General features: G+C 29.0%; 1 protein-coding gene across 1 annotated transcript; it reads right to left on the minus strand.

Annotated features, from left to right (window-relative positions):
* Positions 1 to 203: 203 nt before the first annotated feature.
* Positions 204 to 25,447, minus strand: MS1 (RING/FYVE/PHD zinc finger superfamily protein). The gene is made up of 3 exons (XM_079016855.1): positions 25,086 to 25,447; positions 24,674 to 24,950; positions 204 to 1,596 (listed from the first exon to the last, which is right to left on the minus strand). Exons 1-3 carry the CDS (start codon positions 25,378 to 25,380, stop codon positions 204 to 206), a joined length of 1,965 nt encoding a protein of 654 aa, XP_078872981.1. The 5' UTR covers positions 25,381 to 25,447.
* Between the last annotated feature and the right edge of the window lie 226 nt (positions 25,448 to 25,673).

Below are 25,673 nucleotides of genomic sequence, written 5' to 3' on the forward strand. Positions count from 1 at the left end.
TATTTGCTTTTTTGAACTCTGTTTTTTCAATTGTCAATCTTAACCCATTGCATCAAAAATAAAATGCACTATACGCAAGTTTATGATATACTTTTCGGCTGAAATAATGTAACAAAAGCATTGAACTGGAAAAAAAAAAGTGGCATAATTATAGATAACAATTGAATGTATTATCAAGTAAGATTGGTATGCTACTTTTGTAACTATGGTAGTGCTGGTAACACTAAAATATCTTGTTCGCATCGGTTGCAAACATATATATTTGGAATTTCTTCATTGTTTGGTATCTTCAAACATCGTGTGTGCTGCCAGACTTCACAAATATCACATGCAACCATTCGTTCACCATCGTCATCTTTCGCTCCACAAGCACAATCCACAATAAAGCTTTGTCTCGACCCACTTTCATATATACTTTCATGATTCATTCCTGTTTCAACCAATTTACCTTGGAAAACAAGTCTGCTACCAGTTCTCGTTACCCTAAACACCTGATCAGATCCCTTTGGATTTAAGTTCATTATGGACCCAAACATGAAGCTCTTTAATCCCCAATATATCTCCTTAAAGTTTTTCTCAACTTCATCTACAAGATCATTGAATGTCGCATTGTTTCTTAGCATGATGGTCTCGTATGGTGTGGTAACTAGCTTTTTTCTGCACTCCTCATGACTATTGATCTCTTCAATGTCTTGTATTGTGATGGTGCAATAAAGTTTGGATTTTTCTCCTACTTCTGGTTCAAGTTTCAAAGGTGTTTCTTTACTGTAATCTTTAACAAAGTACTTGGAATCAAGGATTATTCTGGAAGCAAGTGAAATTGTAGATGTTATTGTGGTATCCATGTCTTTTGTTTGACCTTTAAGTATGTGTCTATAGATGCAAAACATGTCACTCATAAGTTGAACCCTGGAGATCTTGCACCGAGTCTTCAACTTGGAGTCATTTGTAATGAACTCTTCTTGATTAGGTAAAGCATTTGAAATGTCTTCTAGACAATACTCTAAAACTTTGGTCACTGGATTCAAACAGCGTCTGACCAAATACTTCCCAACAACATGGTTCCCTAAAGACTTGAGAACAAAATCTAGGAGACCCGTGTCACCAACATACGCACGTGCAGCATCACGAACTTCTTGCCTTGAAACCCATCTAAATTTCGCTTTCTTTAATGACTCAACAATCACCCGAGCAGCCATTTCAATACGTTTTGGTGACCATCTACAAGAATTCTCAACTAAAATCCCAGGGTTGTATGTATGTAGAGTACTCTCTTTGGGAAGCCTTGACTTGAGGTCTAACATGAAACGTAGTAGATCACTAAGGGTTACCAATGAACGGCTAGAAAGAGTTTGGTATCTAGATAACATAAGTGGTATCTCCATATTTGAAGTGCCAATGTTTTGAGCAATGATGCACAGAGGAATGTTTTGGAGTGCATCGAGAGCTTTTTGATACATTTGTTGTGTCACACCAAAGCTTCCACGACCAAAATGGTAACCCCATTGACCAAACCATGATTGTCCATATGCTACCCCATGAAGAAGCCTCATATCCATGCTTTTATGCTTTGCTAAATCAATCAAGCTAACTTTCCTACAATTGCAGATATATATATATATATATATATATATATATATATATATATATATATATATATATATATATATATATATATATATATATATAAAGAACAAGTTAGCCTAGAACCAAGAGAAGGGTGCAACTCATGCACATAGATGATGAAGACTAAACTTCAAAAATAAATCTATTTAAGAAGGAAAACTTATCAACAATATATAACATGATAATGTTGTCCTAATATAGATCCAATTGCTCTGAATGTTTTTTGAAGTACAAGTAAAATGGGACAATACATAAGCTTTGTTCAATTTCTTAGAAAAGTTTTGAGTACACACAATTATTTTCAAATGTTAGTATTAAATATAGTTCAACCCAATTTAATAAATACTAACGAATGACTTAACTAAATAAGATATGTAACATGCAACCTAGAAACATGCATAAGAGTCTTTTTAGATTTATCTTTTATCTTTTCTTTTATAAAACTTACGTTATATCACGAGTTCATTTACTAATATGAAGTTTGTTATATATGTACATGGATTATTTTTATCATAACCAATTTTACTAGAAAAACTACATTTTTTATTGTTAGTGCTTGTATATGTAAGTTACATATACACTAACTTATAAACTGATTGATCAACAACAAAATTTTTCCATAGCCTAGAACCAAGAGAAGGGTGCAACTCATGCACATAGATGATGAAGACTAAACTTCAAAAATAAATCTATTTAAGAAGGAAAACTTATCAACAATATATAACATGATAATGTTGTCCTAATATAGATCCAATTGCTCTGAATGTTTTTTGAAGTACAAGTAAAATGGGACAATACATAAGCTTTGTTCAATTTCTTAGAAAAGTTTTGAGTACACACAATTATTTTCAAATGTTAGTATTAAATATAGTTCAACCCAATTTAATAAATACTAACGAATGACTTAACTAAATAAGATATGTAACATGCAACCTAGAAACATGCATAAGAGTCTTTTTTAGATTTATCTTTTATCTTTTCTTTTATAAAACTTACGTTATATCACGAGTTCATTTACTAATATGAAGTTTGTTATATATGTACATGGATTATTTTTATCATAACCAATTTTACTAGAAAAACTACATTTTTTATTGTTAGTGCTTGTATATGTAAGTTACATATACACTAACTTATAAACTGATTGATCAACAACAAAATTTTTCCATACATAATAATTTGTATATTAAAGTATTATAGTATACAACTCCATAAAACATAACTTGTTGTGTATGGAGAAAAATTATTGTGTACAAATCACTTCTCTAACTTATATTATACGTGGTAATAAGAACCAAAGAATTTATTTTTTTGGCAAAATTTAATATTATGGGAATTTTGTAATGATATAAAATAATAAGCAAATAATGAATTTTATTGAAAATTTACTGAAATTATAATATCAAATGTATGCCAAAATTAAATTATAAGAAAAGTTTCTTAATAAACTAGTGACTTAAAAACAATGTTCACACGGGTTAGCTTGATCGGTTGAAATTTTTTAGGACATCTACATTACATTAAATCTTCTAGAGTTCAACAAATTATCACATCATTATTCGTTATTTTATATAACTATATCATTTTTGTTCATAATGCATTGAACTATACCAAAATTCAATGAAACATATTTTAAACTTTTATTTAAGAATTAGAGAATTTTTTTATTTATCAATTCAACTATTAAATTTCACCTTCATTAAATATCAAGATGACATCTCATAAGTAGGGGTGTCAAAAAAAACCCGAACCCGGTTAACCCGACAAACCCGATTTGTAGTTAGGGTCGGGTTTAGGGTTGATTTTCATAAAAAAAAAATCGGGTTTCGGGTCAACCCGAATAACCTGGTTAAGAATTCACAACCTTTACAAATTCCACTGATCTCTACTTAAATAGCACAAAAAGACTACAAACCCTTTGAAAATGTAAATTTTTGTGGCTCTAGAAGCATACAAGGGTCAAATCACTCCCATTTTTAAAGTTGAAGTCCAAAAAGATATAAAACATCCTCATCTCAAAAGTACCGGAGTGGCTGAGAAAGTAAAGATTTTGTTTTGATAGTTATTTCTACTTTAAACTAACTATAAACATGAATAAACTATATGGTGTTGATCGTTAACTAAAGATTGAAAATTCATCTATTTTAATATTTATAATGGAAGAACTCTTTTAGCTATTGTGGTATGCATGTTTTCTCGGATGTTGTAATAACCATGAGGTCCATGATCTTTTACTTTTAATTTATTTCAATTTGTATGCATTATTGATGTTAAGAAAAGAGTAAAAATTAGATTTCACTCTTGAAAAAACCATATATATTAGGTTTAAATTAAGTGTTTAGTGTATTAACTCGACTAACCCGGTTAACCCGACCCTATTAACCCGAAACCCGATTAACCCGAACCCGACTAACCCATACCTTAATAGGGTCGGGTGTCGGGTTAAATTATTTTTTGTGAAAACCCGACTAACCCGACCCGTTTAACCCGAAACCCGATCGGGTTGACCCGATTAACAACCCTACTCATAAGATAGCATTTCATTTATTGAATGAAAACATAGGTTTGTAATCTCTCATAATTAAACCATGTATTATGGATGCTTATAAGACTAATATATTAAAGAGATTATCCATTTCCGTTAATAAAAGTTGTTTACCATAAATTTTTAGGGTAATGTATTAAAATAATGCTCAATAACTTTTAAATTTTCCAAGTTACTTATCTTTGAATTATACCGACCTAGGTCAATATTTTTTTTTTAATGATTTGTTACCTTATTAGAATGGATTGCAGCTCTGACAAGTAGTATTCAAAATATTATATTGCATTCCATCGTGACATCCAATAATATATAAGGTGTATATAATGTGTGCGGTTATATTTACGTAGTCATTTTATCATAGCTACAGCCTATCGAGATTCAATAAAAGCAAGTAATTATGGACGCCACATCATCTTTAAATCCGTTTTAATCCTGAATACAGTTAAAAACAAAAAGGCAAAGTAATTAATTAGATTAACTGTATCTATTATTTTTTAGAAGAAATAATGTGTAATGTAACTTATAAAGTTTAATAAAAAAAATAACTAACTCATAAACCATTAGGCATTGACAGAGGAACATTTGTTGAGAGTTGAGGCGGTAATATGTTTATGTTCCTTTGCCATCAGCTTATAAAATTTCTATTTTTTAATTATAATTTATAAGTAACATTACACTTTTCTTAAAATAAAAAGCAATATAGACCTAAATATTGATACTTTTAGATTATTTTTTAATGAAAGTTGCGATTAATTTGGTTTTCAATTGGTGTAAAAATAGTTGGTTTTTTAGGTCACATAGTAAAAAACGAAACTACTAATTTTTAATAGATAAACATAAATTAAATATCATCATATATTTTCTTTCTATACGTACTCATACCTATATGAAATGGTGACAATATTCATATTTTCATAAGATTAATACTCCCTCCGTCCTAAAATTATAGTCCATCTTTTCTTTTTGGTTTGTCTTAAAATAATAGTCAATTTCTAAAAATAAATAATATTTTTACCAAAATATCTCATCATTATTACTTAACAAATTAAGCATTCATTTGAACATTAAATGTAAAGTAAAGACAAAACTTTCATTTTATTGTATAAATTTAGTAATAATTAGTGTTTTCTTAATCTGTGTATTTTTTTTTTGTTTCTAGACAATAATTTTAAGACGAAAGGAGTAACATTTTAATAATTTCTTATAGATAAATTGGTTGGCTTGGTTGTTGATGGGAATTGTCAATCAATAAGAAATGGTCATGCACCAATTTAGAATACGGGTGAATTGAAATTGCCTCGTATAAATAGCCATCCATTCGCCTTCATTATGTTTTCAGAGTAATTATGGTTTTGTTGCTATGGTTGGCACTCGTCAACTGTTTTGATCTAAGTGATACATATAATCCTTATAGTTTAAAATGTTATAACTTATTCCTTTGAGGTACTTATGTCCGTAGTTATCTGTTAACCATTGATAATATTTCCATCTTATCCGTGTTTTTTTTTTTTTTTTTTTTTTTTTTTTTTTTTTTTACTTTGAAAATTTTATCAACCATTTTTAAGAACTACAAGACTCACCATACACCAACAACCACCAATCACCGGCCAACCCCACCACCATACAGGGGCAGATCCAAGGGGATCCCGGGATAGCCCGAGATACCCCTCAAATTTTTTTCAGTAGTCTAATTTTTGTTCAAGTATCCTTCAAAAAAAAATAAGTATAGTATATATATATGCATCCTTCCACTTATAAACACAAACAAACAGTTGGTCTGCTGGTTAAGGTGTTCGCTTATTCAAGCAAAGGTCTTGAGATCTATTATTGCTTCTTACATATTCTTTGTTTATTTTTGTTTTATTTTTCCAGCCATTCTATCCCACATCGCTAAACACATGTAAACTCAGCCATTTTTTTCTATTATATAAACATGTTATGATCATGCTTTATTTCATATCTACTTTGAGTCCCACATCGATTCAAGTATCAATTCGGAATATTTAGAGTACATATACCATCCTCTGTTGCTGATCCTTCATGGACACTGCTGCAACGTCTCACCTCTACGCAGATGCAGGTATACTCAAAATCGATTCTACTTGATAATGAAATTCGGAATATCTCCATCGGTGACTCTTTAATGACCGACTAATGCACCGCATTAAATCTCTTGCAGATCTTCTTGACAATCTCAACAATCCTGTTCCAGAAAAGAATCTCGTGGCATACACACTCAACGACTTGTCTCCCAAGTTCCATCATATTGCTACCACCATCCGGCACCGCAATCCTTTACCAACATTCATGGAAACTCGTTCCATGTTACTTGTCGGAGAACAACACATGCTCCAAGATCAGCAAAACAAGCAGCGCCGCATCATTCAAACGACTCGTCTTCATTAACGATCCTTGCTACTGATGCGACGACTCAATAATCCAATACACGTTTTCGTAGTGAGGGGGTCCTGGTGGCGGATGGAATGATCATGGTGGATAGTGTAGCAGAAACAGCAGTGACCAATTTCCAGGTGGGCAGTGGCACTGCATGGGTAGGGGTACGACTGTTATCGTCTACCTAGTACTCAATGCACATGCTTGCTTCCAAACCCTCATGTCGGAGTCCAACAACATGCAACAACCCAACAACCTTCTAATGGGTCCATACCAATCGAATTTCAACCATTTAATTTTTTTGTCCCATCTACTACTTCAAGCCCAGAACAACATGCATTGATTACTCTTTCACATGCTCAACAACCATCATGGATCACTCCCTCAATGTTGAATTCCGCTCAACAACCCACTATCATTCCGCGAGCTTTCCAAACTTCAGTTATGTCAGACCCGGGAAACAGGGAATGGTACATGGACACCGGTGCAACGTCTCATCTCCACAAAGATACAAGTATACTCAAAAATATTTCTAATAAGAGTAATTTTTCTTCATCTGTTTTAGTTGGTGACAGATCTTCAATTCTTGTAAGTACAATTGGTCATTCTACTATTTCTCATCCTAATCCATGTCGCACTTTGGTTTTAAAAAATATTTTGATCACTCCTCAAATCATTAAAAATCTTATTTTTGTCTGTCAATTTACGCATGAAAATAAATGCACTATTGAATTTAACACCTTTGATTTCTCTGTGAAGGATTTACGCACCAAACAAATTCTTATGCAATGTGACAGTACTAGCAATCTATATCCTGTCATAACTCCCACACCTCAAGCTTGTCTCTCCATCTCTCCGATTCTTTGGCATTAACGTCTTGGTCATCCCGGACATCATGTTCTCAAGCATCTAGTTGATAGTCGTTTTATTTCTTATTCTACAAATAAAATTTCTAGTACTTTTGAACCTTGCCAATTAGGAAAACATGTCAAACTGCCTTTTTCTTTATCTACTTTTGTTTCACATTTTCCTTTTCATATTGTTCACTCTGATGTTTTGACATCTCCTGTTATGAGTTGTAGTGGTATTAAATACTATGTCATTTTCTTGATAATTATTCTTATTTTGTGTGGATTTACCCATTATGTGCAAAATATGAAGTTTGCTCTAAATTCCTTCACTTTCGTGCTTTCGTTAAAAATCACTTCAACACCGACACTAAATTTTTCAATGTGACAACGGAGGTGAATTTGACAATCATCAATTTCATAACTTGTGTGATCAAAATGGTATTAAAATCTGTTTTTCATGCTCACACGCCTCTTAACAAAACGGAAAATCATAACAGATGTTACACACCATTAATAACATCGTTCGTACTCTTATTCTTCATGCTCATCTACCTCCCACATATTGGTTTGAAGCATTACATATGGTTGAACATCTTCTCAATATTCTCCCATCTACCACTCTAAATAATGACACTCCATTTCAAAAACTACTAATAATATAATATGCTAAAAAGAAATTCACCTCTTTTTTATACACGAAAACCAAAAAATAATACTCTTTCGAACAATATTATGTATCAATCTTGTTTTTGGTTTTCTAGTAATATCGAAGAAAGAACATTGATTGTGTATGGTATATACAAGATATAACTATTGTTTTTTGATTCATAGTACTCTCTCTCTCTCTCTCTCTCTCTCTCTCTATATATATATATATATATATATATATATATATATATATATATATATATATATATATATATATATATATATATATATATATATATACTTTTGCTAATTTAGAAAATTAGGTATAATGTATGTATATAACCAATCAATTCTTCCAATAAGAAAAAAAAACATTATGATATTACAACATTTTAATGTGGAGATTTATAGTTAATTATAATTTGTTTTTTTTAATTGACTATTTAATGTCACTGAAACACATAGTTAGTTTTACCCTATTAACTTTGTTTTTAATTATTTTTATTAAATATTAATTACATGTATAAATTTTATGATAACCTCATAATATTTTTAATGTTTTTTATAACTATAACGTAAAAAAAATTTGTATTTCATTTATATGAATTAACAATTTTACATAATGATACTTATATTATCGTTTGTTTGTAATTAATATTTTAGATATAATGAATATATAAAGAACAACTAACTGAATAAAATGATTTTTGTAAAACATTTTAGATTGATATAAATAAATTAATTAATTTTCTAAAATTACTAAAGAAATACTAGTTATTTGAGATGTCATTTAGTTAAACATTAAAATTATTGTAATAATAATTTTGTACTTTTTGTGAAATAAAACTTAAACTTTGATGACAATATTATTTGTACAACCTTTTAAGACATGTGTTGACATGTATTAGATAATTATTTAAAGTTTGATATATGACTGTTATTGATTTCAAGGTTATGTATCTAACTAAGACTTATAAAATGTTGAGTATGGATTTTATGGATAAATTGAAAAAGTAACAAAAGTAGGTGACAAGATATTCGATGTCAAAACTTGATTAACTTTTACTATGCTGTAGAAAAAGTTAAACATCATTTTATATTTTCTTTTTACTTTTCTTTATATTCATATAAGATTATTATATATAAATACTACTAATTCTTTCTCTAAAAAAATTTTAAAAAATATAAAAGGATATTATTTATATACAAAAACCTTTCAACTTGCCTAAGCTATGACAAATTAGTCTAAAAAATGATAATCGCATTTAAATACTATAATTTATGATAATATTAATTTATCAATATTTGAAGAATACTGACAATAATAAAATGAAACACGTCAGGAATTTTTTTAATGTGGTTCAGGGGTCATTAAAATATCTATATTTAAATAAATTGTATTTGGCATTTTGTATATGCATATACCACAAATGACTTGTATCTTTTAATTATCAGTATCCAAATAAACATATTACTTTAATATACTTTACATCTTAAAAGAGATCACTTTTGTCTTTTTGACTTGTATGAATAATTGTTTTTTATTAATATATATTAAAAAGAATAAATTACCTCAAATATAAAGACGTGTTATTCGAATGTAAGACATCTTTTTGATTGCCAATATCTATACTGATAAAGAAAAATTTAGAAAAAAAGACTACAAATTTTATAGTATTATTTTTGGTTCCTTATCTTTGGATTTAAATATATTATATTTTTATAATTCAAAATGGGAATACTAATACAAATAAAACCAATAATTAAAAAAAAAATAATAATAGTAATAATAATTAGAGATTGAAGTCACTGCACCATTGTGATGGTTCCGAGTGTAGTCCGGAAACCCGATAAAAGCATTTGTGGTTGTGCAACCCCTCTCTTTCTCTCTCTCTATTATCACTCTTGTTTTAGTGGTATCTTATGTTTAAAAACTTATAACCAAATAATTTTATATATTTTTAATTAGCATGTGAATTGGTTTTATAGATTTTTAATATTTTATAAATAGATTATATATGTTTAAAACTATGGGCCATCCTAAATGTGCCATCACCCACATTCATGTGATGTGGACCTCATATACATATTAATATAATATTTAAAGCTTTATTTAACAACATATGTTTTTAATACCTTAAAGCAGGATTTGTATAAAATATATTTTACTTTACGTATATTAATATTTTATTTTCCTTTTTGTTAAAAGTGGTCTTTTAGCAATATTGTCAAAAACTACGATTTGAACATAATTGAATTATTCCTGTAAGTATTGTATGTTACATTTTGTTTGATTATATATATATATATATATATATATATATATATATATATATATATATATATATATATATATATATATATATATATATATATATATATATAGGTTGAGAAGATGTTGACAAGTGATGCTTCTACTATACATGCTAGCTAGATCGAGAACTTAATGATTGAATGTTGATGTGATTGATGGTATATAGATAATCTTTTATGTCTTTTGAATTGGGTATATGTGTTTTTCTGTTTTCAATTAAAAACTAAGTGTACACATTTTCAAATGATTAAGTCATTAGACGCATATTTATCTATATAATATAATGGGAATATAAAATATCCATTGTACTTTGGTAAATTTGAAATTTTAGCCATGATATTTTTTAATAAAAAATATTTATGTTTCAAAAATAAAAACCATTGAAAGAAATTTCATAAATGCCAAAATAAGCAATTAATCGCAATTTTCCATATTGATATTTTGTTGACAAAATTATACATAGGCTCAATATTGTTTGCAAAATACACAATAATAAGTGGTTTTGTTATTATTTTTATTATGATTCTTTTAACATTGTATCATAAGTGTTTATGTTTAATTCTTTTAGAATTTAACCTAAGTACAAGGATTTATAAAAGGGTTATTTCCATAAAACACCATATATATTTTGATTTTTTTTCTTTTTAGATCTAATTTTTTTTTTCTTTTCTGAAAATACCTAACTTTTACTTATTACTTGTTATTTTAGGCCGGAGCAGGTTACCAAAAGGAAAATCAAGTATTTTCATTTCATAAAAAAACCTCTATATTTTGTACTTTTTTCCAGTTTAGACCTAAAATGTTTTTTTTTAATTTCAAAATAAACTCAACTTTAAAATTAGTTACAACCTTTAACACTAGTTGTATAAGATACTTAACTACACCGATTTAATGAAGCTTAACTTCGTTCATGCATAAAAATATGATTATATCCTTTCAAATTAAAATGAAATCCAACATTTTATTTTGGTAATTATTATGATTATCCTTAAGATCCAATAACAGTGATATACAAACACCATGTATTGATCTGAACACTATGTATACATAAGATAGATTAATAAAATGAGGTAGTAAGCCAACTATTCAATTTTCTTTTCTTTACAACAAAATTTCATAGTTTTGTCTATTTTGCTCATTCGCCACATTCAAACCATTGTTAATAATATCAACCATCATATTTTGATATTTAAGTGTACATCATTCTTGTTATTTGGATTTTCAACTTATGCTCAAACGGTTTGATTCCCAAAATATAGTTTTATGTATTCATATGTGATGTTAACATTTTTTAAGAAAGTCTTAAACTTGAATCTCATATATCTAAACAAAACTAATACATTGTTTAGGATTAATATTTTTATGTACTTATTCGATATAATTATAACATATTATTTAATAATTGGCTAATGCTACAAAATACTCTATGGCTTTTGTTTAGAAGTATGATAGTGAGTGCGTTTGTTAACTGTTCTAAAAAAATTGATTAAAAAATTCGGCCAAAAAAATAATATAGAAAAGTGAGAGAGGGAAATATGTCCAAACTCACCAAATAAGTATAATGGATAAACTAAAAAAATTATTTTGTATAGTTTGTTAAATTATATGGTATTTTTTTCTACAAATAAAAAAATTTGTTATTATGCTAAAAGATTCTTCTTAGCCATGTATTATCCATGTTACCAAAAAATATCAAATTAACATCAAACTTTTTATTATCGGTAATAATAACATTTTCTATAAACAATATATCATGTTTAATGATATAATATATATCCAAGATAAAGTTTAATTATATCTTTTAGACAAAAATAAAATTTTGCAATTCTTTTACGTTATATTCGCTCAAAAGATAATAGATTAGATAACATTTTTTAGTGTATACATGTATATTTTTTTTTCGGTGTAGTCAATAAGTACCTTATATATTTGGTCTTGAAGATTATAATCAATTTTAAAGTTGAGTTTATTTTGAAAAAAAAAACATTTTGAGTCTAAAATGGAAACAACTACAAAACATAGGGTCTTTTATGAAACAAAAATACATAATTTACCTATTGGTGACTTGTCAGGTCTGAAATAACAAGTAACACATAAAAGTTGAGTCTTTTTCGAAAAAGAAAAAAAATTAGGTTTAAAAAGAAAAAAAAAAATCAGAATATAAGGTCTTTTATTGAAATAATCATTTATAAAATAAGTAATTTGCGCTCTTTTTCTTTTTCTTTATTACCTTATTTTCCTATTTTTCGTTATAAATACCACATACCATTTACACTACTACACATCCACTTCACATTCACTTCCCATGCCACCGCCACTGGTACTATGTAGAATCAGATAGATTTTTTTTTATTTTTTTTTTTATCTTTTTTTTACAAAAACTATTATATATTGATGAAGATTTTTAATAGAAATCCAATCCCATGTACCCCTTTGAACGTGACTTGAGTTGCAAGACCAGCAAACTTGATTAAAACCAACACATAGGCTTCAACACCCATAAATATCATTGCGACATGGCATCCCAGGTTCTCGATATGTAATATCAACTTAGCATACATACACTAAACAGGAGCAACATAGCCTTTTTATTTTAAAGTTATGTTTATTTTGAAAAAAAAAGGTTTTAAGCGTAAAACATAGCAATATATTTATTTATATCATTGATGGAATCGGTATAACCCTAACCCACTCTAACTCACGTGCAACATACTTGGACAAAATGGGTTTAAAGATCAAAAATAGCAATTTACATGTAAAATTATCCCTATACACTATTTAAATAAACATACCATTGGACCTTGTGAACAGAGCCTTGAGACAATCTTTGAAATCAAACTTTGTCTTGTGAAATCAATCTTGAGAAATAAGTAAATGGAGGAGTTTCATCCTTACAATGTCAAAATTATATTTAAATATTTCTTACTAAGTTTATGTTCTAATGATTGAAGATTAAGTCATTTTAGAAGACCCTATATGGTGTATAAGAAGAAGAAGAAGAAGAAGAATAGTGGCTTAGGGTTTTAGAACCATGTATTCTATTAGGTGATTGATGTTTAAGACGTACATTGGTTAAGAGCTATAGTGTTACATGTTGATAGAATTTCATTAATAAAATAACAACAAATAAATTAAAGTTGAGTTTATTTTGGAAAAAAAAGAATTAAGGTTTAAAACATGAAAGAAGCAAAATGTATGGTTTTTTTATGCAATTGACTCGATTTATATATTGGAAATTGACTCTATTAATGAAATAACGAAGAATATGTATTAGGTCTAAAAAGAAAAAAAAATAAAGAAGTTTTAGGTCTAAAAAATGGAAGGAAAAAAGGTATGGTATTTTATGGAATATACTTTTTCTTTTAAGCCTAATTGTAATTATTCCAAGGATAGCAAGATGGATGTGAAATCAAAGTCACTAGATCTAAGACTAGTTATTTGGGAGAGAGAGAGAGAGAGAGAGAGAGAGAGAGAGAGAGAGAGAGAGAGAGAGAGAGAGAGAGAGAGAGAGAGAGAGAGAGAATAAGCCTAGGATAGTTTGATAATCTTTACAAATAAATAAATAAATAATGTATATAGCCAAATTTGTTTTTGTTTTTTTCTTAACCGTAAACTCGACTCTAAACTAGTCTTAAATTCATCTATGTCTCTGACGAGACATGAACTCTCGATTTTCGGTGGAAATGTAACACCAGATTCCGCTACGCTAAAATATTTTGATAGACAAATTTGTTTCGAACATTTTTAGGAATGCGGTTGTTTTATTGTTCATAATATATCGTCATTTTCCAGTTTTAAATTTTCAACTATGGTTTAGTAACAAATGCACATTTAGATATCCTTCACAACCACGTTGTTTATTTTCTATATTATGTCATTGTTTTCTAATTATAAAAAAGTTGTTTTGTTAACATCGTATTCGATTACGTTTATAATCTTAAATTTCTTGGATAATATTGAGATTACAGTCATACCGCCAAACTCAATATTTTTTTCTTGAAGGTTAAAAGTTCAAAACATGTTAAAATTGTATGCATAATGATTATATATATATATATATATATATATATATATATATATATATATTGTACGAGGCAGCATGTTGAAATAAATATAACACGATATTGTGATTTAAAAAATGTGTTTATTGTTCTTGTGATGAGAGTTTAGTGGTTGTTGAGTAAAATTTCACACATAAAATTTTGGGTTTAAATCGTAACGCATCTAAATTATTGCTAATATTTTGTGATTGACCTTCCATTGCATGTAGGTTTTGATACGGGTTGGCATAAGCTGTTCATATGGTGTTCTTTTACCAATATTTTAAAATATGTTTATTTATATAAGGCTACATATTGACATAGATAAAAATATTTAACTTTAGATGTCATGTAATACCAATTAGTTGATTTATATCTTGGGCTATATATGTTTATGAATAATTATATACTAGCAATTGAGCTTGCGTTCTGCCACTGGTTTTTATGTGATTTTGTTGCATATTAGTAAAGTAGATGAGAGAAAATCATATTATATATATATACCAGGGACGGATGATAAACATGAAAAATTTAAAAATAAAGAAATGAAAATGACATTTTACAAAGTTGAAGATGGAAATGGTGAAATTATATTTTAAAAAGTAAAAAGATGAAAAATATTATTTTACAAAATAAATGAGTTGTAAATGATAGATTATACAAAGTTGAGAGATTAAACTTAAAGTTCACGCATTAAGATGGTTATACATTGTGGTTTAACAATTGCACTCTTAGTTATAGTGTAAGTGTCTCACAAACCAAAAGTTGCATTTTAGTATATATATATTTTAAAAAGTAAAAAGATGAAAAATATTATTTTACAAAATAAATGAGTTGTAAATGATAGATTATACAAAATTGAGAGATTAAACTTAAAGTTCACGCATTAAGATGGTTATACATTGTGGTTTAACAATTGCACTCTTAGTTATAGTGTAAGTGTCTCACAAACCAAAAGTTGCATTTTAGTATATATATATATATATATATATATATATATATATATATATATATATATATATATATATATATATATGGGATGAATGGTGGTGGCTAGTGGGGCGGTACCCATGATATCGTCAATACTTCCCTTTCATAAAGATAGAGTTAGTTGTATTTGTGAGGGTTTGGTCGGACGGGGAGCATTCTCAACCTACTCTCTCTTTCTCTCTATGTGTAATCTCTCAACCTGTGTCGTATATGATTCAGTACTTGTATAATGGGAGTGAGTTGGAAAAAAAATGAATTCATTTTGTTAGAAGTTGGGAAAAATGAAAATGATAGTAGAGAAAAAACATGATACGACACATAGATGGCAAAAGGGTTGGATGGTTAGGAATGACGAGTTCTCTCCATCATAATAGATGCACCTATGTGAGTTATATGATCTAAGAGACGAGGGATACAATGAAATGTGATGTAGAGTGATAAAAAAAAATTGGAATGAGTGATGGGGTATCAGATACATAGATTGTATGAAAGTTAAATGAGTTCTTAAATATTATTTATGGAATACCTATTATGAAATTTGTATAATATATAAAATAAAGAAAATTGATTCATATAGACAAAACTACAAGAATGGTCCTTGTGTTATGTCACAATTCGCAAGTTTGGTCAAAAAAGTTATAGACTAGCACCAGTTGTCTAAAACTTTGATTTTGTTGTGAGTTTGGTCTAATTTGTTTTGATTTTTTTTTTTTCAAAATGATGAGTTGATCATGTATTTTATTATTTTTGTTTTTTTATTAAATTTAATTATTTAAATAAATAAATAAAAATAAAATGTAAACACCCCTCCCCAATTATCTACCAATTTTTTTTGTAAACACCCACTTAACACTACATCACCGGTCAAACTACAACCACCACCACCAGAAGTCGCCGCCTATAGCACAATCATCACCACCTAAAGTCAGTATGAGGGAGATTAAGAGACATCGTCAAAGAAAAAGAGAGACAGAAACATAGATCAGAGATCAGATCTAAAATATAAGCCACAGACGAAGATGAAGAGCCACCGATGGAGATGAAGAGACATCGTCCGTTCTTGTTTCAACTCTTCACAAACGTAGATCAGAGCTAGAAACTCGAGCCATAAACATCGACGACAGAGGGTTTTCGGTGAAGAAGAAGAAGGACGATAGTGACAAAGGGTTTTTGGCAAAGAAGAAGGACGGCGGCATCGCTCCGATCTGCAATTGAGAAAAAGGTGATAGCTTCGTTCGAGTTATTTTCCTCCGAATGATATAATGGTGGCAAGGTTACGATTTCTTATACCTAAGATCTTGCGAAGCCTGAGGTGTAACAGAGGTTCTCTTCGTCGATGTGCATATAGATTGGACACGATAAAGGCTGAAGATGAAAACCCTTTGGAAAATTGATATTGGTGGTGGTTTCATGGTGGTTTCCAAAGGTTTTGCACAGATCGGAAAACATTTTCGTTAATATTGTATCCCAACTTTTCTCGGCGAAAGCCACAAATCTAAAAAAACAGATCTTAGAAATCTCGAATCTGAAAAGCTTTTTCGGTGAAAACAAATAAACACTTTACGTCGGAGAAGGAGAGAGATGTGGAAAGAAAGAGAAACAAAGTAGAGGAAGAATGGCGGTTGTAGCGGTGGTTTTTGGTTGGTGTCGGTGGTTTTCAGCTGCTGGTGGTGATTACCAATACATAACAGTGGTTTCTGGCAGATGGCGGTTGTTTCTAGTGACACATGGAGTGAGAGAAAGAGAGAGAGATGGGTATTATGTATGTTAAAGAGATAGTGGGCGGGTATGAAAGCAGGGATGAGTTGTATTTAATTTTAATTTTCTTGTTTTTATAAATCTGAAAAAATAGAAAAATAAATAAGAAAAAAGAGAAAATTCGTCATTATAAAAAGTTTCAAAAATTTTGGACCAAACTCGCAACAAAATCAAAGTTTTGGACCATTGGTGCTAGTCCAAACCTTTTTGGACCAAATTTGCGAATTGTGACATAACACATAGACCATTCTTGCAATTTTGTCATTCATATATAATTTAAACAACCTTTATTAATTTTAAACATAAAAAAGGAAAAAACTGCAAAAATAGTATATGTGGTTTTTCAAAAATTATCATTTTGGTACAAAAAGTTATGGACTAATACCACTAGCCTAAAATATGAATTTTATTGGGGTATTAGTCCATTTACTTAACACTGTTAACCGTGTTCTATTAAATCCTTATAAAGTGATATTTTTACCCCCCCCCCCCCCCCCCCCCTCCATCTATCTTTATTTACTAGACCCTTTATGTTATCTTAACGTTTGACCCCCACCTCTCACCCTCATCGACATACTAATCCTACCACATTGTGTTTTTTAAGACCAATCTTACCTCCATAATGTGTGACAAAGTCACCTGAGAAAGCTCTCTGGTGACATGTCGTCCTTGTGCCACCCATTATTTCAACTAATCACTAAACCAAAGCATGTTGATTTTTATATATTATTTTTTATGATTTGTAAATGTTTAATAAGTTTTTTTTTTAATACGAATGTTATAATAGATGTTTTTAAGTTATTAAAAGTTATTATTTTTTCATACTTTTTGTTATTTATTATACATAAATCATCATATATTTGATATATAATTTATACTTTTTAAACAGTCTACAAAATTATTAATTAACGATGTATATCATCAATAATTTATAATTTTTATGTTTAATAAAACTATTAGGTTAACTATATGTTTGATTTTACTACTAACATTTTTTTTAAATACAAATATTAAATACTAATTTGTTAAGAGTTATTATTTTAATTATACAACTATATTTTTATACAATAGGCGGATGAAATGTTACAATAAAATATAAATGCAAACTACAGTACAAATAATATAACAACTTTTATAATTAGAATCTGAGGAAATCACATATAATTTTGATAATAGTTAATTGTTTATAAATTATTAAATAAATAAAAAGTAAATGATTAAATAGATGAATCGTGTCTATCGTTTCCGAAAATATCAATTTTTTTTCAATCTCATATATTATGGTTTTTATATTCTATCATGGTCCATATAAAATGATATTTATATCATTTTAAATTTATTTAAATATATCTATTTTAAAAAAATAAATAAATATATAATAAATAAACGGAACACCCCCCCCCCCCCCCCTCCAAACTTGCCTTCTTTCTCTCACGTCCCAACAAATCCGATTGCTTTGGTCCCAAACCACTGACACTATCTCGTTGACTACCTTATACCTCCAACATCACCGGTGACTTACGTCGTTAGATTGATGTCGTCTCTTAACAACTTCTTCTATTACTACAACAGACATTTTTAACAATTAAATTTATGGAAGCTACTCAACCTATTCTTTCTTTCTTCACTCGTCTTTCTTTCATTGTTACAAGCAACCATGGCTGATCAAACCAATTGTCTTCTTAATTGCCATATTTTCACGTTGGAAAGGTTAAATTTCTTGAATTATTGTAATAAAAAGATTGAATTCTGGTCTAATTTTGAACTTTTTTGTGGGCGGGTTTTGACTAAAAACTGTTACTTTTACAAGACATCAAATGTGATTACTGTTTTATATATTAAGAAATTTTTTTAAAAAATGCTACAACACTGTATGATAGAAAATTCTAAAATGTTGTTTTATGGGAAAATATGTAAATTCATTTCATTTTTTGAAGATATATTTTTGAAATATGACTACTTTTTATGAATTTAGAAAAATCCGAAATACTGAAAGTTTTATCATTACAAAAAAGAAACCACGTTTTTATTATTACATAAACAAACCACGTTTTAAAATTTGTCATTAAGAACAAATACTTGGTGGAACACTAAGTAAGAAGAAAATAAGGAGGGTAGGTAATTTATCATTGAAGTACTCACATATTATTCTTTCATCTATCACTTCGAAAACTTTTAAGAAATCCGCGACCATGTAAACACATTCGATTATTAACAAACAACACGTATTTGTAAATTTTGATGATTTTCCCCTTAATAAATTAATTCATTTAAATAAAATACAACAAACTTTCAGTCATTGTACAAATCAATAAAAGATATAATTTATATTCAATTTCCTAAAGACCTCCCATAAAACGGTTTGAAAACCTTTCTTCTTCTTCTTTATTTTTTTATTTTTCAAATAGGTTTTGATTTCATTCACTGTCTTTGGACTAAGGGGGTTATTATTATTATTATTATTATGACATTCAATCTAATTGATGTAGTAAACTTATATGGGTTATGCGAATCGGCATCTTTATATAACGTGAATAAATTTGGATTTTCGAAATGAATATTAATAAACTAGGCGAATGCACGCGCGTTGCGCAGAAGCATCTATATAGTTGAAATCTTTACAAATATATGTTTTTTTAAATATAACAATAATATCGTTGTTAAATTTGATATAATAATTCGTATATTAAGTTGATATAGTATATTGATAATTTTGAATTATATGATAATATATACATCTATTAAAACTGCATAATCTCAATCTTTTAAATGACCTCTACGTGCGGGTTACTCATGAATAAAATTAAATATAATATATGGTTTAATATTATTTATAGTTGTTGTTATTGTTAAATCATTTTTAAAATTTATTTGTTTAACGTTTTAATTTCTATCAATGTAATTATTTAAAACACCAAACAATTTTTTTTTATTTTAAATGTAACAATATAATCATTTATATATAGTTATTTTTAACTATTGTTATTGTAAGTTATTTTAAGCTACTTATTTCAAAACTTTTAACGATTATAAAAATATCTTTAGGAAATATTTTAGTGAATTGATATTACAATTTAGTTTTTGTATTTAACACTTCAATTTATCACATTTCATTATTCACAAAATATTATTTGAGTTTTTTTTAAGTGGAACTGAAATTTATATCGACGTTGATCCTTTAATGTTATATTTAAATTAACAATTTAAGTATTTTGTCCATACAGTTCAAAAGTTGTAGCTTTAAATTAATAATGGTTTACATACAACAACATATTAAATCTAATAAATTAAGTATAAGATGTTAAAATTTAAAGACATAACTTTATAAGTAAAAGTAAAAATATTATTTAAATATTGAAATTTAGTTTATTTTTTTATGACACTTTAGGTTTGATACTTATTTAACCTTATTAACCAATTTATAATCATTATTAGAAAGACACTACAATTTATCACTTTTAACTATTTACAAAATATTTTTTGGGTTGTTTAAGTTGAACTAAATTTTATATTTAAGTTTATCATGTAAGGTTATATTTAAATTAACAATTTAAATATTTTATACAATTGATCAAAAGTTGTACCTTTAAAATTAATGATAATGGTTTACATATAACATATTAGGCCTGATAAATTAAGCATAATATATTAAAAGTTAAAAACAAACTTTATAAGTATAAGAAAATATATTTTTTTAATATTGAAATTTAGTTTATATATGATTATACTTTAGGTTTGATATTTATTTAACCTTATTAACCAACTTATAATAATTATTAGAAAGAAATTGAAAAGTCATGGGAGTTTCAAATGAATGTGGTTCAAGAAAAAATGCAAGCTTTATAAGTATATAATAATGATTGATACCATTTAGAGTGACAGAATCATCTTTTTAGCAGGCTAGTTTAGCGGTAGTTTCCAAATGGATTGATTCCGAAAAAATAGTATTGTTGAAGTGAATTGTCATAGGTTATATGTTTGTTTTCTCTCTCTTTAAACTCTCTCTCCCTCTCTCTCTCTCTCTCTAAATTTAGGTAGTTGTATTTCATGCATAAAAACTTATACCAAAATATTTTTTTGAAGGTTTAATTAGTACGTAAATTATTATGATTTTAATTAGTTGTATTTCATGCATAAAACTTATATCAAAATAATTTTTTATGGTTTTAATTACTACGTAAATTAGTTTATATGTTTTTAATGTTTTATGAATTAGTTTTTATGATTTTGATTAGTTTGTGATTATTTAAAAAAAATGAGTGAGTTGTGATGGATGAGAAAAATAGATTTACATGTGTTATATGTGTTATAAGATGAGATTATTAAAATAAAAAGAAAGAAACAAGTTGATGTGGCATAGTGTGCAGAGTGGGTTTGAAGGGGTGGAAGTGCAACCTTATATAAGGCTATTAAGTATCGACTTTATGGCTTATGTGTCAATAGTGAACATCATCATAAATAAGAGTAAGAACCTTATGGTGGTGGTGTAAATTATGTATCTTTGCGAAAACACATAATCTCTTTTTCTTTCTACCTTTATTCATCTCTCTCTCTTGAAAATTTCATTTATTTTATTTATATAAAAGTAGTGATGTGGTGTAATGTGTATTTCTTAAGGTGAGTAAGGATGTAGTGAAGCTGATGTGGTATTAAGATGACGATACACACATTGTGGATTATACATGATGGCCTAAGATCTAACTTTTAGACTTTAGATGAAACTTTTAAGTATGCTATACAAGAATAACTAGTCTAACTCTAATATATTATAAATACCAATTGATTTAGATTTTTCGACGTTTGGGTTAGTTGATGTTCGTATGATTCAATATTTTAGGGTTTGGAATAAGTAAATGACAACCTAACCCTAAAGAAGCCCTTTTATACCCATAAGAAAAACAATTGATTGTTTAAATTCCAAATAAGTGTTTTATACTTTCGTTTTAACTTATGTTATTGCAAATGTAGATAGTATGAATACAAATAGGGTTCAAAGGTTTTGTATATCGCACCATAGCAATATACAACAACTATATTTAAACTATACAGAAGGCATAAGATGAACCTAAAAGTAGCCCTATCGTTAAGCAAGAATTGCATTTTGGAGAATAGTTGGATTCATCTTTAACATATAATGTTGTATGATATACAAAGGGGACCATTCGTAGCTTATGTGGCAAGTTGGCCACGGTCATGCACACCATCCCCGGTGTGACGACTATGCCACTTCATGGAGATCACAATGAATGAACATGGACAAATAGGAAGCAAGGTTGATACATTTTGATGCATTGGAGTATTTTTTTTAAGTTGTTAAATAATGCTTACAATGTAAAAAAGAATATAAAAAATTGTTCATATAAATTTACCACTTCAAATCATATTCTCCATACCCTTTTTTCCTTCTTCTAACAAACATTCAAACATCTTGGCATATTTCCTACTATGGAACAAAATCCCAACACCTCACCAACAAACCGCTCCCGAAATATCGATGGGCCATTTTTGCTAGATATGACTCCGCACCAATTTTCTAGAATGGATTCACCTTAAGGTGGTTTCATGAATTTTCTTCAAAACTCTCTTATCTCACAACAAGCACTCTTCCAACATCCTTTCCAACAAAAAATTATTTCCAACAACCTGATTTTGTGCAACCACCTCATCGTGAACCACAACTGATGCCTTCTTCTCCCAATGGAGTACAAGAAACACAATTCGAATAACCAAAAAATAAAGCATAAAAGTCAAAAAGTCTAAACCTGTTTCAACATGAACGATGAAGTGGAAGGAACCGCTTTAGCTAAGGCTTGAATTACGACTAGCCAAAGAACCGATGAAAGGGAATGCTCAAATGGGAGATGGTTTTTTGGGAAACCGTTTGAAACATCTTCCATGAACAAATGGATCAATGCGAGTATCAAATGACCGACCAATTAACTTCCAAATGGCATGACATGTGGTTAAAAAACTACAAAATGCAAAGAATTTCACAACTCAAGAATAATCACAAGAGTGGGACGAACAATTTTGATTTCTTTGCGGTGACACTTAAGCAATACCAAGAGTCGCAACCAACTTGAAAAGTTTTTCCTTATGTGAATGTTTGGTTTGAGTTGAAGAAATGTCTCAAATGGCTTCTTACCGAAGATTCGTTTGATCTTCTGGTTCGGAGCGCTAGATGAAATCTTAATCGCATAGTCAATCGCACAATTAGACTGGTGACGTTTATCAACATTAACGATGACCCAAATGAGTTTCAAGATGAAAAAACTCTACGTCGGCCCATTGGAAGAAATAAAGCAAAGAAAGCAGCTTTCGGCTCTAGTTCGAAAATTTCAAAGGCTAGTAGTATCGATCACTTTAAAGAGAAATTTGATAGATACGTCCAACTCCACGAAGGGAAGGTTGAGATCATGGAGGAAGAGAACACAACTTGTTAAATAAAAAAAAGAAAAGATTTGAAAATATTGAGGATCTAGAGATATAATCTGTGGTCATAGAAAGCATCAAAACTAAATATATGAATATGTAGTTTTATTTTTCAAATGTACTGCATTTTCTTTCTATGTTTTTATTTGTTTTTAAAATTTTAATTTAAGTAATGTTTCGATTTTAAGGAAAATATAGTATTTCTATTTCATTTAATTAATTAAAAAATTTCTTAATTAAGAAAATGAAAAGATAAATAAATTTGATGATGTGAGGCGGTGGATATAACAAATATATTGTGACGTTGGTGTGGTTATAAAACTATACGGAGTGGGTGGTAAAACATACGACATATTCTAAGTTTTTACCACGAGTCACGTGTGACTTTCTCTCAAACACCACCACTAATGTGTCTAAGTGTTATTCTCCCTAGCCAACTTCACAATTGCTCACAATCTCTCTCATTCTTTCCTCTCTCTATCTCACTCTTCTTCTTCACTCTATTTCCCTCTTCCACCAGTGAGTATACCGTTTTCTAAAAGCTGGTGAGATGTTAATGGCGTTAAGGTGGGCTGATGTGGCCATCTCCTATGGTTAAAAATCACAAAATCATTCTTTATAGCCTAAGGTGATGTGTAATGATCTGGTAGTAATTTTCAAGTGGTTAAATAGTAAATATATCCCATGACCTTAGGTTTATGGTTTATGTCTTTAATAAATATTAATTAATGGACCTTTTTCACGAGACAAATGAGTTTTTACACAACCAAAACTAGTTTAAATTTTAATGCTTTGGATTATTTCTCCATAAAGTCAAGAGAACCACCTTTAGACTAATTAATGGTTTGTTTTATCGATCTATTCTTGTTTAATTAGTTCACCGGCAAATATGTAATCATGGAATTTAAACTCAATATGTGTAACTTAACATTAATAATTAATTCTTTGGCAATTGAAAATGTCAATAACACTTTTGAATGAGTTTTTAGATTTCTATGTCTTACGTGTCAATATTATATACGCTAATCAATAGTGTCCTATATCATAGAAATAGATCATAAATTTTCAAACTAACCTGGCTTGCAAGCAGGAACAAAGACGATTCCAAAATTCCATGACAAGGTGCCCAGCCAAGTCCGAACCCATCTCCAATCCATTGATACACAGCAAATGCCCAAATCCATTAGAGTGCAACACACCATGCATTGTATGCCCATTTAATTCCACAAAATTCAACTTACCCATTACTATGTTGCTGTGATTTCCTTCATAACTCAAGAAAGCTGTCATTGTATCCTTTGATGGAACCAAAAAATGATACTTCTTATTGCATATCATATGGTCTCCCCACCCTATGCTTTCATGTTGCCAAAATCTACATTTAGTTATTGTATCTATACATGTATACTCGTATGGGAAACATATATTAGAGTTCTTTTTTTTTAAAGTGGAAATCAAGATTTATATAGCAAAGATGATGACTTTACCAACATATATACAATGCTTGCAATGACGATTTAGTGATGCTTCAACTGACTCTTCCACAACAAATAACAAGACATGAGAAGGAGGGTGGCGATGAACTTCAAGCTGAAAGGACCAAAATGTCATTCCATTCACAAATGCCATTTCGACATTTCCATATTCCAAAAGGGCCTTCACATTATCACGGAAGGTGCCACAGCTCTCTATCGGGTACCCTTGTTCACCAAACGCCTTGAACTTAAACACCCTCTCTACTCTCTTCCTTTTCTTGCATCCACTTGGGTCTAAAGACGACATGTTTAGCTAGAGAAGAAATCTGCAAAGCTGATTTAACGGGATCTTGAAATATTACATAGTTACATGTATAGATCGATCACACAAGATGTGCCTATGTATATAAGTAAAGATGTGTGTGTCTAACCATTTCATATATTAGAAATTAAGTCGAGTGGCTATGTGCGTGATTGAGCAAATCTATCGCAAAGTGATGCATGCATGGTTATTGTAGAATTTTGATTAGATTAAAGGAAACATGCGTTTGATCATGCAAGTAGTGCATGGTTCCGACAATTTTTGTGGTCAGTCGAGGC

Source organism: Lactuca serriola, chromosome 8 (genome assembly GCF_051521515.1).
Source record: "Lactuca serriola cultivar US96UC23 chromosome 8, Lser_US96UC23_V15, whole genome shotgun sequence".
In the NCBI taxonomy this organism is placed as follows: Eukaryota; Viridiplantae; Streptophyta; class Magnoliopsida; order Asterales; family Asteraceae; genus Lactuca; species Lactuca serriola.